We start from the raw sequence: 15,313 nt of genomic DNA on the forward strand, positions 1-15,313 counted from the left end.
CATTGTCCTGTCAATGAAATGTTAATTATATTTAAAGTTAGTGATTCAGTATGTAAGGGAATTAAGAACATCAGAAATTTAATAGCCATTAGAATAATAGAATAGTAGAGTTGGAAGGGGCCTATAAGGTTATCGAGTCCAACCCCCTGCTCAATGCAGGAATCCAACTTAACACATACCTAACAGGTGGCTGTCCAGCTGCCTCTTAAATGCCTCCAGTGTTGGAGAGGCCACAACCTCCTTCGGTAATTGGTTCCATTTTGGTACCATTCTAACAGAAAGTTTTTCTTGATGTGTAGCTGAAATCTAGCTTCCTGCAGCTTGAGCCATTATTCCATATCCTGCACTCTGGGATGATCGAGAAGAGATGCTATAGTATTGCAGAACTAGGGACCATTAGGCCTATAGTCATGTCAAGTTGGCATAAGTGATGTTGACATTAGTGAAAACTACATGACAGACAGGCCATCTAGAATCATATTCTGATTCCTTGGCCTGATTAAGTCTTAGAAGGGTAAAGTTGGAGGAAGGAGTAACCGTTGGTGAGGTGAAGGCCAAAGTTGCTATGGCTGCTGCATCAGCAACAGAGCTTATTTAAGGGAAATGGAGTGTATATCACCCTGAGGGCTGTCAAGAATGGTCTGTCTGCACTCTGCAGAGTGTCTGAGTTGGTCTGGGAGGTGTGTCTGCAAATCCACAACACAACTTTGAGAGTAAAGGTGCTGATACATTGGGGTCACACCTCTCATGCCCTGAATGGACAGTTCTCTCAAATGGACCTTCAAGTAATATTTGGGTTTTTTTTCCTTCAAAGGAAAAAAAAACTATATTCCATTTTGTTTGTGTGCAATAAGAATCATGGTTCTCGAGTGAGGGTTTTTTTTCCACATTGTATCATTCAAACATGGTAGTAAATAATCCATTCTGCTTGAAATCTTCCACCACTTGCTTTGAATGCCGGATTTTAGCTGCCAGTGCCTCAAAAATATCATGTTGATCCATAGCCGTGGCCACTTTATAGATTAATTCTTCTGTCGACTCCAAACCTATCAGCCCAAGATTAACTCCACAGCCTGCCAGAGGGTGTTTCAAGGGGAAAAAAAAGATTGTTATTTTCAGGGACCAGCTAAACTCCAAACAGTCTGTCAAGTAAAATGGCTTGTTTATTTTGCTTGTAACTATTCTTTGCACAACAAATACCTGACCAAGAAAGAAAGAAAGAAAAAGATACAGGGACCATTTTATAACACCTGGAGGGGGACTTAAAGCCCTGATTTCATCCAACCATGCTAAAGAGCCCAAAGTCTCCAACTACGAATGGTCTAATCCCAGGATGAGTGGCTGTACCATTTAGCTTCCCCCCCCCGAATCTATTGATTGGCTCTTGATCCAAAAACACTGGTAGGTTTAGCATCTGTTATAGGACAATAGGAAGGTGCCTTACAACAAATACTAAATCAGGCCATTGATTCATTTAGCTCAGTACTGTCTGCAGTGTAGACTCTGCACTGACTGGCAGCGGCTGTCCAGGTTTTCAAGCAGGGCATTTTCTCAACCCTACCTGGAGATGTAAGATGGTATAGCACAGAGGGGAGGACAGCCTGGCTGGGAGTCCAGAGTCTGTGAGTTCAAGTCCCTGCTTGTGTCTCCTGAGCGTCAAGAGCCAGCTAAAGATCACCCCCAGGGGTTACGTGCCCTGACACCTGTGGAGCCGTGGGCAAGCTGCATAGTCCCAAGGAGCCCAGTTGCCCCCCAGCTGGCAGTTGCGGACAAAGAAGGGGCTGGCTTGTGCAGCTGTGGCAAGCTGAGCAGGCCCTAGCCAGCTGGGGAGGACTAGCCTCAGAGGGAGGCAATGGTCAACCCCTTCTGAATACTGCTTACCATGAAATCCCTATTCATAGGGTTGCCATAAGTCAGGATCAACTTGCAGGCAGTCCATTTTACCTGGAGATGTCAGGAACTGAACCTGGAACCTTCTGCAGGCAAAGCAGGTGCTTCACCACTGAGCTGCAGCCCTTCCCCCCCATGCTTTTAACCTATTTGATTCACACTCTGTGCTGCTTTTGTGTACTAGCTCAGCCTTCCCCAACCTGGTGCCCTCCAGATGTTATTGGATTACAATTCCCATCAGCCCCAGCCAGCATAGCTCAATGGAAAGGAGTCATGGAACTTGTAGTCCAATGACACCTGGAGGATATCAGGTTAGGCCAGAGTCTGTTAGGTAGTGGTGAGTCAATTTAATAGGGGTGGGGAAGAGAGAGTCTCTCCCATTCCTCTCTCTCCTCCGCTTTGCCCATTACTCCTACCCCTCTTATTTCCCTCACTCTCTACCTATATGGTCTTGGAGTGCTCTTAGACCAATGTGGGTGAAGAGAGGGAGCCACTGGAAATGGGAAGGTGTCTTTGTGCTGCCTAAACATGAAACCGCCTTACCTGTCCTTCAATCCTATATACTAATGATGATCTCCATTCTCCATGCGTGGATCCTTATGTAGCAAAAACAACACCATCTGTGCACAAGAGGCACCCCAAGGTTTGCAGAAGTATAAAAAAATCCTTTAGAAAACAAGCCCAAAATATTGAATCCCCCAAAGAACAGCCCAGTGGGGATGGAGCATGCTCAGTGACCATGGAACGCCGGCTGATTGTTGGGGAGAAATAAAAAACCTACAGGGAGGGGGGAATGGGATGGAGTATCCTGGTTAAGTACATGGCTGGCTGGCTCTATGAGCAGGAGTTCTTCCACCTTGCAACATTTTGCTTATTTATTTTATTTAATCATTATGTTTATATCCCACCTTTCCTCCAAGGAGATCAAAGTGGCATACATAGTTCTCCCTGTCTCCATTTTATCCTCACAAAAAGCCTGTGAGGTAGGCTAGGCTGAGAGATAGTGACAGGCCCAAGGTCACACAGTGAGCTTTATGGCTTAGTTGGGAATTAAAATCTGTTCTTTTAGGTCCTAGTTCAACACTCTAACCACATCACCATGCTGGCTCTCAGGTGCCACTTGCTTTCCCGTAAAGCTGAATTTCAAGTAAAACAGGGTGGCATTTAGGAAGGGTGGGAGAAATTCCTCCCTTGTATTTCAGGTTATTCATGATAATTTCTCAGGAATACACCAGATGTGTGACAATGGAAAAACTCTCGGGAGATGTGATGGTGCATTCTGTGGAAAGGAGGAGCAGAGATGCAGCTTTACAACAACATTTCAGTGGTACATTCGGAATTGATGGCAAGGAAATATTTATGATGAAAGAAATTCCTATCAGACTTTTATTATATGACTATGACTATGACAGCAAGATTATTATGGGTGCAAGGATGGAGATGGAAGATGGAATTAACACTGAGAATGGCTATTGAAACTACTGGACCTAGCAGACTTGATGAGATGGATTAATTGACATGTTTATTTGGAGAAAAATCGATGGATATATTTCTCAAGGAGTGGAAGCCTCTCTTTGACTTTTTGCGGAAAGAATAAAGTAATGTTAATGAGATTTGATGATTAATTAAGATAACTACTGGAGGAAAGTGATTTTGTAATATATTAAGAGACAGGTTTGTTATATATTATAGATCTATAACTGATCTGCGACAAATCGGAAGTCAACATTTTATTTTATTGTATTAGTTATTAATTTGTGTTTTGTTGTTGTTGTTTTTTGTTTTGTTCTGTTTTGTTTTTTTGAAATTTTGAATAAAAATTATTGATACGATAATTTCTCAGGAATACCTATATCTCGGGCAAGTGCACAGGTTCTGCACACTGAGGTCTAGTCTCATTAAGACTGTATTGTTGCCTCCTCTAATTCTCTAGAATGGGCAGACTTCAAATTCAAGTAATAGAGATACTTGAACTTCATTATTCTGCATGCAGATGTTTCTCATTCGCCTTCACTTGTTCACTTCCCTTTATGTACAATATTAAAATAATGATTAGTTTTAAATCACAAAACTGACCAGTGTCAAAATTCAGCACCCTTGCTGCTTCTCCTTCTACAGTGACAACAACATTGTCCCCATCAATGAAAGCTGCAGTTACTCGCCGATGGGACAACATGATTTCAAACAGTCGAGCACTGCACTGGATATGATGGAGAGTCAGCTCATTTACTCTGGGCTCAATATCCATCTTGTAGGCATTGAAAGACTGGTGGAATACGTTCTTCATTATCTGCAGGCAACAGAAACATTGTTCAAAAACATGAGCATTCAGATCATATAGATTGATTGTGTCAAAATGATTGCACGTAGGAGCACAACAGTGGCCAGTGCATCTGTGTTGGGCAATGACACAACAAGGACATAAGAGGAGCCCTGCTGCATCAGGCCAAGGGTCCAGCATTCTATTCTCATAATGGCCAACCAGATACCTATGGGAAGCCTGCAAGCAGGACCTACAAGAGTACTCTCCCCACCTGTAATTTCCAGCACCTAGAATTCAGAGGCACATTGCCTCTGACAGTGAAGGTAGAACATAACAACCATTGTGGCTAGTGAATCGGCACAATGAAATTAGCAGCAAATACAAAAGGCAAAACTGATTTATGGAACTGAATGTCATGAGATCAGGGTTGGCAGAAGACATTCTGCTGGCTAATGGAAAGGACAAGATGGAACCCCCATCCCTATTCCACAAACAAGAGCCAACCAGATGATAGTTGAATTCAACAATGATGACAAGACAATGTCTCCCACTGCATATGAGGCTAGTTTAGGGGGTGCAGGGCAGTCCACATGGCACACCCAGCTCAGGTTTCCAGCACCTCACCACTATTGCCTATCATCCAGCATCTGTGCCAGAGGCAACCATCTCATTCGGCTTAAAGGTAGGGCCAGGTTTGCCACAATGTGATTAAGAACAGTGCTGAGCCAGTTTAAGGTCTTGTTATTATGGATGTTTATTTTGATGCATATGTAACTGGTTTTTATGCTTGAAAACAGTTTAGAAGCCCATTTTTGCATTAATTAAGAAAAAGATGGCTGGTTTAGACAGCATTAAAAAGGGACTGGCCAAATACATGGAGGATAAGTCCATCAAAGGCTACTGGCCATAATGACTATATGGAACTCAGAGAAAGCATGTCACTGAATACTAGTTCCTAGTAGGGATGTAAGGATCTGTCAGTTTCAGTTCTCTCAGTTTCTTATTTTTCCAGTCTTAAATTCAGTTCTCCACATTTCTGCAACAATTTGCAAATTTTCTTTTGAAAACACCTCATAAAAGTCCATCAGCATTTTAACGCATGTTTCTCCTAATAAACACAATCTTGTCTCCACTTTTGACTAATGTACATATTTTGCAAGCAATTTCTCATAATACAATGCCTTTCTGTATGTTATTTTCACTAATATATTCATTTTTATGCACACATTTCCCAAATACAAGCATTTTTGTAAACATTCTTTAGTTGAAGAACTGCATCACAAAATTGGCTGCCGCTTCCTTTCTCTCTCTGGGCCTGAGCGAGCTGGCAGGTCCGGGCTAAGGGCCGTCGATGAATCTGTGCCCATCCTCCGTCTGCCGCGGGAGCGCGAGCCTTCTCAGCCGCCGCCATGACGGAGCAGATGACCCTGCGTGGCACCCTGAAGGGCCATAACGGCTGGGTGACCCAGATCGCCACCACCCCGCAGTTTCCAGATATGATCCTCTCCGCCTCGTGCGACAAGACCATCATCATGTGGAAGCTGACCCGGGATGAAACCAACTATGGGATCCCCCAGCGAGCCCTGCGGGGCCACTCTCATTTTGTCAGTGGTGTGGTTATCTCCTCAGATGGGCAGTTTGCTCTTTCTGGCTCATGGGATGGCACTCTGCGCCTCTGGGACCTTACCACAGGCACCACCACCCGGCGCTTTGTAGGCCACACCAAGGACGTGCTGAGCGTGGCTTTCTCTTCTGACAACCGCCGGATTGTCTCTGGTTCCAGGGACAAAACCATCAAGCTCTGGAACACCCTCGGTGTCTGCAAGTACACTGTGCAGTATGAAAGCCACTTGGAGTGGGTGTCCTGCGTGCGCTTTCCCCCCAACAGCAGCAACCCCATCATTGTCTCCTGTGGCTGGGACAAGCTAGTGAAGGTGTGGAACTTGGCTAACTGCAAGCTGAAGACCAACCACATTGGGCACACTGGCTACCCGAACACGGTGACAGTCTCACCTGACGGTTCCCTGTGTGCTTCAGGTGGCAAGGATGGCCAGGCCATGTTGTGGGACTTGAACGAAGGCAAGCACCTGTACACACTGGATGGTGGGGACATCATCAATGCCTTATGCTTCAGCCCTAACCGCTACTGGCTGTGTGCTGCCACTGGGCCCAGCATCAAGATATGGGACCTGGAAGGCAAGATCATTGTGGATGAGCTCAAGCAGGAAGTGATCAGCACCAGCAGCAAGGCAGAGCCATCCCAGTGCACCTCATTGGCCTGGTCGGCTGATGGACAGACTCTGTTTGCTGTCTACACGGATAACCTGGTTTGCATCTGGCAGGTCACTATTGGGACCAGATGAGAGAGAGTGCATCACAAAATTCTGAGAAGTGCAGATTTAGAAGGATTGCTGGCTTTTCAGTTCTCATATTGTTTTGGAAAGTGTGGATTTGATAGATTAAGCTTTAAATGTGAACTGAATCTAATTTCTCCCCTATCCCTAGTTCCTAGGGAACAGTAGTGGGAGAGAGCTATTGCCTTCAATGCCCTGCTTGTGTATTTCCCATTGGGAAAGCTGATGCATCCACGAAGCCCACAATGGAAATGGACTGCCTTCAAGTCGATCCTGACTTATGGCTACCCTATGAAAAGGGATTTCATGGTAAGCGGTATTCAGAGGGGGTTTACCATTGCCACCCTCTGAGGCTAGTCCTCCCCAGCTGGCTAGGGCCTGCTCAGCTTGCCACAGCTGCACAAGCCAGACCCTTCCTTGTCTGCAACTGCCAGCTGGGGGGCAACTGGGCTCCTTGGGACTATGCAGCTTGCCCACGGCTGCACAGGTGGCAGGGCACGTAACCCCTGAGCCACTCACTGTGGGGGTGATCTTTAGCTGGCCCTTGACACCCAGAAGACACAAGTGGGAATTTGAACTCACAGACTCTGGACTCCCAGCCAGGCTCTCCTCCCCACTGTGCTATACCAGCTGTCAAAGAGAGCCAGAAAGCAAGAGCCCTCCCTCACTGTAGCTACCCAGCAGCTATTCAGTGGTATATTCCATTTGAACATAGAGATTCAATATACCTGTTTTGACCAATAGCTCTGGATAAATCACTCTTCCATGAATTTGCCTAATCCCCCTTTAAAGGGCACTTAAGCTAGCTGGTGAACCTTTTTGTGTTGATCAGCACAGATGATATGTGTCCACACACATAATGTAACACATGAAACAGGTAGTTTGTACTAAGGCTATGTATGGATGCATGCATTTTTCTTCCTGCCTTGTTAAGGAGGGAGAATTAGCTGTTCAAAAGCACTTTACATAGGAACCTTATATCAAGTCAGTCCGTTGGTCCATCTAACTCACTATTGTTTACCCTGACTGACAGTGGCTGTCCAAGGTTTCAGGCAGAAGACTTCTCCATCCCTACCAGAACATGCCGAGGAATGAACCTGGGGCGTTCTGCATGCAAAACAGATGATCTACCACTGAGCTATGGCCTCAGTATGACTTTGCAAATCAAAAGTCTGATATAAATAGTCAGTGATAGAAACCGTTCTTGAAGCCCTTATGCTTTTGATGTACAATGTTTGCTCTTGATGTACAATGTTTGTTCTTGCAGGCTAACACAGCAGAAAAAAAATAACATTAAAACCACTTGGTAGGCAATCCTTGTTAATTATTTTCTAACAGCAGTAGAAAGGTTAAAGGAGCATAAATATGCAGGCAGTTACAATATAGTTTCTATCAAGCCTACTTTTTTCCTATATGCCTCATTTCCCATACAGCATAAGCTTAATTTATGATTGAAAGGTAAGGAACACCCAATATATCATTTTAACAGTAGATAAGAGGAAAACAATTCATTGGGTTCTGATCTACATATTCAGAAGAAGCATGCACAGTCACTTCATCTGCAGGTGGTGGATCTCTTGATTTAATAGTTCTCCCTCACCATGCCAAAAACTTCCTGCATTTGGAAACTGACAAGGCTCAGGCTTAGGCAACAGTTCAATATGTCTGTCCCATATTTTGTAAATTAATCCAAATGTTAGCTTCACTATGGATGAACAATAGAAAACCCTACAGCTCTCTTTTCTACATCTCTGGGACCATACCAAATACCTACTGGAATCTGTATGTGTGTGTATCCATTACAAATTGTCATAATAGAAATACAATACAGTTGAAATTAAATGCTCTGGTTCCATTTATTTGATCTTTAGATAAATAAATATCAAGAACCTATAATATAAATGTCCATATCCCATAACCTTGAAACGAATGCTGATGAAAGTTAAAGAGGAAAGCACAAAGCAGGACTACCACTGAACGTCAAGAAAACTAAAGTAATGACAACAGAAGATTTATGTAACTTTAAAGTTGACAATGAGGACATTGAACTTGTCAAGGATTATCAATACCTTGGCACAGTCATTAGTCAAAATGGAGACAACAGTCAAGAAATCAGAAGAAGGCTAGGACTGGGGAGGGCAGCTATGAGAGAACTAGAAAAGGTCCTCAAATGCAAAGATGTATCACTGAACGCTAAAGTAAGTATCATTCAGACCATGGTGTTCCCGATCTCTATGTATGTATGTGAAAGTTGGACAGTGAAAAAAGTGGGTAAGAGAAAAATCCACTCATTTGAAATGTGGTGTTGGAGGAGAGCTTTGCGCATACCATGGACTGTGTAAAAGACCAATAATTGGCTGTTAGAACAAATTAAACCAGAACTGTCACTACAAGCTAAAATGATGAAACTGAGGTTATCATACTTTGGACACATCATGAGAAGACATGATTCACTAGAAAAGACAATCATGCTGGGAGAAACAGGAGGGAGTAGAAAAAGAGGAAGGCCAAAGAAGAGATTGATTGATTCCATAAAGGAAGCCACAGACCTGAACTTACATGATCTTAACAGGGTAGTTTATGACAGATGCTCTTGGAGGCCACTGATTCATAGGGTCACCATAAGTTGTAATCAACTTGAAGGCACATAACAACAACAACAAATCCCATAACTAAAAAGAACTAGGTTGCAATCCTATATATAATTTTATCTGGGAGTAAATCCCATTGAATTCAATAGGGCTTACTTCTGAGTGTATAAGTACAGGATGTCAGTGAAGTTCTAATTACAGACAGAACCCAGTTGTTTAGAATAGGAATAGCAGAGAACAGCTGCACTTGCCAGTATGTTCTCTTCTGCACAACGGTTAAAGATACTAGAGATATATCCCGTAATACATCTGAGCAGTTTACTTGAAGGCAGGCTGAAAACAGGGTGAAATGCCGAGGTCCTTATTCAGTGCTAAACAAAAGAGAAGCACCAGCACAATACCGGTAGCCATCAACACTGTCTGAGACTGAGCACAACACCAGTTACTATCAATATTGTCCAAGACTGAGACTCACAAGGTGGGGGCTGGTGACGTCTCAAGCTAAAGCCTAATGATGTCACAAGCCAGGGCCTGGTGATGTCACATGCAGTGGTGTCTGGTGCCCATTGCAGAAGGCAGGGAGCCCAAACAGTAGGCGGAGCCAGAACCAATGAGAGGCAGAGCCAACTAATTCTAGTTTTCTCCCCATCCTCCTACCTGCTGAGTCCCACAAGGGCAACAGTGAGACTAAGGAGGACGATGGTGTCAGGAAGTGCCACCCCTGGCCTGGTTATAAGTAGGAAGTAGGCAGGTGGGCACTGGTTGAGCGCAGAATAAGGTTGGTGGAGCAGTGCTCCATTTGCCCTAACAAATCAGCCTTCACCGGTCACATGGTTGCCCATTCTTGAAAGACAATCCGAGGCTGGGGTGGAGCCCACCTGTAAGGGGGAGGAGCAGAAATGTAAAGGTCCCCATGGAGGGGAGAAGTGGACATATGAAATATGTTATTTTTCAGGATGGGGCATTTTCTTCCAAAGCAAATAGTACCAGCTTCAGAAGATTGATTTTCCTTCAGGACCACAGCAGGGGTCTACGATGGAGCAAAGGGTGAAATTCCATCTTCATACCTGCCATGATCCCATGAAATATCACCCCATGTCATGAGTCCTGTGGAGCATTCCTGGAGTGAGCCGGGGGGGGGGGAGAGATAGAATGCAACCCAAGAGAGGGGCTATCTGGCTTGCAACAGGGAGGTACTGAAGCAGATGGTTTCAGCACTTTTGACAATGACAGCTCCACCCCTTTAGCTCCAGTTACAACAAACACTGTCTGACCATGAGCCAGCCCCTTCTCCTTCCCTCCACCCCGTCTTCGCCTCTGCTGCCTCCTCTAAAAGGGAAGGAATAAAGAGAGCCATCTGAGTTAGTGTCTGAGATGGATCTCTTGGAAGTGCCGCTGCCGTTGTCCAGGGTGCACAGACAGCTGTGCAGGTGTGCAGAGGCAGCCCCAGCTTTTCCAACTAAGCGGAGTGCTTGCATGCTCACACAGGCCCATTCAGTGAAACCTTTCCCTGCAAGTAGAAAGTGCCTGACCTGGACCTATTTTAAGGATCCCAAGGGATGTGTCTACTTGCTGTCACAATGTCTTGATTTCAAGTAGTAATGCCTAGTTACGTTGTGCTGAGATGCAGAATCTTGTGTAATCTATAAGATGATCTATGAAATGCTTAAGCTGAAATTCCACATTAAACATAATGGAACAAAACACACCAGCGAGTCTGAGTCTGAATCCAATGGAGCTGGCCAGGACAAGCTGCAATACAAAGAGTCATTTAAAAAAACAACAACACTGCAGGTTATATGTAATTTCCATTGTTAAAAAACTTGCAGGTTACAAGCAAAGATGTGTCATTTGGCCCTAATATGTGGTAGAGTGGAGAAGCTTTGTTCAATTTACTTCCAGATAAGAACCTTCCCTGTAGCAGTGCCGATACCTGTAATAAGCTTCTTTGCAGGAGAACCTTTTAAGATTCATTTCATGCAAGAGATCATAGCTGCCTCTTAAATAGTAACCACATCTACATTTTCTTGAACAAGTAGGCTAGCAACCAGGCACAGGGCTGTTTTTCAAGATGACTCCCCCATATATCTCCAATTACGGATTCAGTGGTCTGCACATAATGCTAAGTCAAACTATGGCTTAGCACGAATGAGCAATCATGCACAGGAAGAAAACTGCAGCTGCTTCACTCCTTCCCCAGTCCGGCTGCTGCAGTGGTGCCAGGAACTAACCCATGGTTTCAGTTAGGGTTATGTCCAAATCTGGCCTCGTGGTTTGTCTTACTCCAAAGAATCCACGAGCTGGAACCAAGGTCTGTTCTTGGTTTACTGCTTGTGGTTTATTGGGGGGAGGGACCATGAGCCCAGGTTCAGACCTAACACTAAGCCGAAGCATGACTTAGTTCACAGTAGCAGGGAGGCAGCAGGAGCAAGAAGGAGTGAATTGGCTGTGATTTTTGAATGCCTGCTCATTTGAATGAGGTTGTATCTCTCAGAGGATACACATGTGCACAAAAGCAATTCCTTATTCTTGAGTAAAAATAAATAAGGCAGGTATAGATTAACCAACAGCACTCTTCCGTAGTTGGAGGCAGTATGCTTCTGAATACTAGTTGCTAGAAACAGCAGGAGTGGAGATCGCTCTTGTGCTTAGGTTCTGCTTGTGAGCTTCCCATTGGCATCTGGTTGGCCAGAGTGAGAACAGGATACTGGACTAGATAGGCCATTGGCCTGATCCAGCAGGCTGTTCTTATGCCTTGTTTAATGATTGCTGAATTTTGAAGCGGGTTATCACATTAATCGCAACCAAAATCACACTTCTCATTTGAATACAGCACAAAATGGTAGCTCTGGATACTCACTGAAGAATTGAGTGTATGGCGTAAGAACCTCACCATTTTGGAATCAGAAGCAGGGCATGCCAAAGCCAGGTAACGGTTGCGGAACGTCCCATAGATTTTAAGATGGAATCCAGGCTTTGGAGATTCTTTTCTCATAGCAGACATATCCATGCCATAAGCAGAGAGGTCGAAGTACAAACTATGAGCACGGATCTCTGGGGTTGGTACCTAAAATGTGTAAAAAGGAAGGGGAAAGAACAAAGTAATTTGCAGGCTCGCATTAGAATGGAAAGGGGGGCATTTTCAATCCTGTCGCTGTTTGGATCGGCGGGACTGTTTCTTACGAGGTTTGTCCCACTGCCGCTGCTTTCATCTGCTGCTGTTTGAGTGTGGACACCGCCGCCGTTACCGCCATCGCCGCTGCTTGGGTGGGGCTGCTGCTGTAGTTCCCTCTCGGGGGTTGTACCACTGTCGCTGTTGCTGTGGCTCTTAGCTGCTTTTGTCATCTCGTTCGGGACAGGTTATTACTATTGACATTTTGAACGCAGGTGCTGCTGCCCTATTGCTATAGCTCCCGGCTGCTGCCACTATCTTGACCTTATTACCATCTTGGTCATGCTGGCCACTACTGTCCCGCTTGCTTGTGTGTTGAATGTTTAACGTCTGCTGTTACTGTTTTAATGTGTGGATTGTGCTTAGTATGAATGAATTTGAGTTTTTATATGAATGTATTAGTTTGAATCCCTGTGTAGTTAATTTGTAGATTGTGTTTGGATTGAATGAGATTGAGTGTCTATTTGAGTATATGAGTGTGAATTTACGTCTATTTTATCATGTGCTTGGGAGAGAGAGCTTTGCTCCGACTGGGGGGACTTTCGGGGGCCCCAATTAACGTAGTGACGGGTGACGGGAGGTATGGCGTTGTGAGAAGAACATGCCAGACTAGGGGAACGCGTCCCAGACAAGTTGTGTCTGTATCTTGTTCCGGTCCTTCTCACACCCGCAGGACTGTTGGTTGTCCTATCAGCCAGCCCTCGGATCTCCAAGTGCTGCTCCTAAATGCCAGGTTGGTACATAATAAGAGCTCCCTCGTCTATGACTTAATTGTTGATGAGGGTGCCGACCTGGCATGCGTAACGGAGACCTGGGTGGGTGATCAGGGAGGAGTTACTCTTTCCCAGCTCTGCCCACCTGGGTATATGGTTCAGCACTGTGGTAGATCCGAGGGTCAGGGAGGTGGGGTGGCTGTGGCCTATAGGAGTTCTCTCTTGCTCATCAAGCACCCTGTCCAGGTGATGTCTGGCTTGGAATGCCTCCACCTTGTGTTGGGTCAAGGAGACAGACTGGGAATCTTGTTGGTGTACCGTCCACCCTGCTGCGCAACGGCTTCCCTAGCTGAGCTGTCAGAGGTAGTCTCGGAGGTACTGTTGAAGTCCCCCAGACTATTGGTACTGGGGGACTTCAACATTCATGCTGAGGCTGCTTTATCTGGGGCGGCTCAGGACTTCATGGCCTCCATGGCAACCATGGGGCTGTCTCAATTTGACACTGGCCCAACACACGTGTCGGGGCATACCCTTGATTTAATCTTTGCCACTGGACATGGAGATGGTGATCTGGAGGTGGGGAATTTCTCATCAACCCCATTGTCATGGATAGATCACCGCTTGCTGAAGTTTAGGCTTACAGCCACCCTTTCCCTCTGCAAGGGTGGAGGACCCACTAAGTTGGTCCGACCTCAGAGACTAATGGATCCTCAGGGTTTCCAAAGGGCTCTGGGGGATTTTCCGGCTGATAAGACAGGCGCCCCTGTCGAAGCCCTGGTCGAACTGTGGAATACGGAAATGACCCAGGCCGTTGACACAATCGCTCCTGCGCGCCCTATCCCATGCAGAGCTCTTGCAGCCCCGTGGTATACCCCGGAGCTGAGAGCGATGAAGCAAGAGAGGAGAAGGCTTGAGTGCAGATGGAGGTGTACTCCTGACGGATGCAGTTATGCCTTGGTAAGTGCCTCCACTAAGCTGTATACAGCAGTGGTGAGGGCAGCGAAAAAGCGATATTTCGCTGCCACCATTAAATCATCTCTCAACCGTCCAGCGGAGCTTTTTAAAGTTGTCCGAGGGCTTCTACACCATAGTCCTCAGGATATTATAGAACCTTCAGAAACCCGCTGTAACGAGTTCGCTGGGCACTTCCAAGATAAAACCTTATGCATCCGTCGGGACTTAGACTCCAGTATTATGGCAGTTGAACCTAATGAGGTATCCAGAACACGGTCTTGTCGTCATTTATTGGATGAGTTTCAGTTGGTACAGCTCGAGGACATTGACAAGGTGCTTGGACTGGTACGTGCGACCACCTCGATGCTGGATCCTTGCCCCTCTTGGCTAGTGAAAGCTGGCAGGGATGGAACAGCTGGCTGGGCCAGGGAAGTGATAAATGCCTCCTTGAGAGATGGAGTGGTTCCTAGTTGTTTAAAAGAGGCGGTAGTGAGACCACTCCTGAAGAAACCTTCCCTGGACCCAGATAACCTTAACTATAGACCAGTAGCGAATGTTCCATTCCTGGGCAAAGTCTTGGAACGGGTGGTCGCCAACCAGCTCCAGGTGCTCTTGGATGAAACCGATTATCTAGATCCGTTTCAATCCGGTTTTAGGCCCGGTTTTGGCACTGAAACAGCCTTGGTCACCCTGTATGATGACCTATGTCGGGAGAGGGACAGAGGGAGTGTTACTCTGTTGATTCTCCTTGATCTCTCAGCTGCTTTTGATACCATCGACCATGGTATCCTTCTGGAGAGACTCATGGAGTTGGGAGTCGGAGGTACTGCTTGGCAGTGGCTCCGCTCCTACTTGATGGATCGGCTCCAGAGACTAGGGCTTGGGGAACATTGTTCGATACCCTGGACTCTCCATTGTGGAGTCCCGCAGGGATCGGTTCTGTCCCCCATGCTTTTTAACATCTACATGAAGCCGCTGGGTGCGGTCATCAGGAGTTTTGGAGTGCGTTGTCACCAGTATGCTGATGACACGCAACTCTACTTCTCCTTTTCATCTTCTTCAGGTGAGGCTGTTAATGTACTGAACCGTTGCCTGACCGCGATAATGGACTGGATGAGAGCTAATAAACTGAGGCTCAATCCTGACAAGACTGAGACGCTGTTGGTGAGTGCCTTCTCTGGTCAGATGGTGGATGTTCAACCTGTTCTAGATGGGGTTACACTCCCCCTGAAGGAACAGGTTCGTAGCCTGGGGGTTCTTTTCGATCCATTCCTGTCTCTCGAGGCGCAGGTGGCCTCGGTGGCATGGAATGCGTTCTACCACCTTCGGATGGTAGCCCAGCTACGTCCCTATCTGGGAAGCGACGACCTTGCCTC

The 15,313-nt window shown here is 45.8% G+C and overlaps 2 protein-coding genes across 2 annotated transcripts in view; one reads left to right on the forward strand and one right to left on the reverse strand.

Moving 5' to 3' along the window:
- Positions 1-894: 894 nt before the first annotated feature.
- Positions 895-15,313, reverse strand: part of LOC133369388 (uncharacterized) — a 38,245-nt gene continuing 23,826 nt past the window's right edge. The window contains exons 3-5 of the mRNA XM_061594661.1: positions 11,959-12,165; positions 3,967-4,180; positions 895-1,073 (exon numbers count right to left, since the gene is read on the reverse strand). Of these exons, the coding sequence (XP_061450645.1) occupies positions 895-1,073; positions 3,967-4,180; positions 11,959-12,165 (600 nt within the window). The remainder of the gene's footprint in view (positions 1,074-3,966; positions 4,181-11,958; positions 12,166-15,313) is intronic.
- On the forward strand, positions 5,488-6,518 carry LOC133369047 (small ribosomal subunit protein RACK1-like). Its single transcript, XM_061593890.1, has one exon. The coding sequence runs from the start codon at positions 5,563-5,565 to the stop codon at positions 6,514-6,516; it is 954 nt and encodes a 317-aa protein (XP_061449874.1). The 5' UTR covers positions 5,488-5,562; the 3' UTR covers positions 6,517-6,518.

This window comes from Rhineura floridana, chromosome 13 (genome assembly GCF_030035675.1).
Source record: "Rhineura floridana isolate rRhiFlo1 chromosome 13, rRhiFlo1.hap2, whole genome shotgun sequence".
NCBI classification, from domain to species: domain Eukaryota; kingdom Metazoa; phylum Chordata; class Lepidosauria; order Squamata; family Rhineuridae; genus Rhineura; species Rhineura floridana.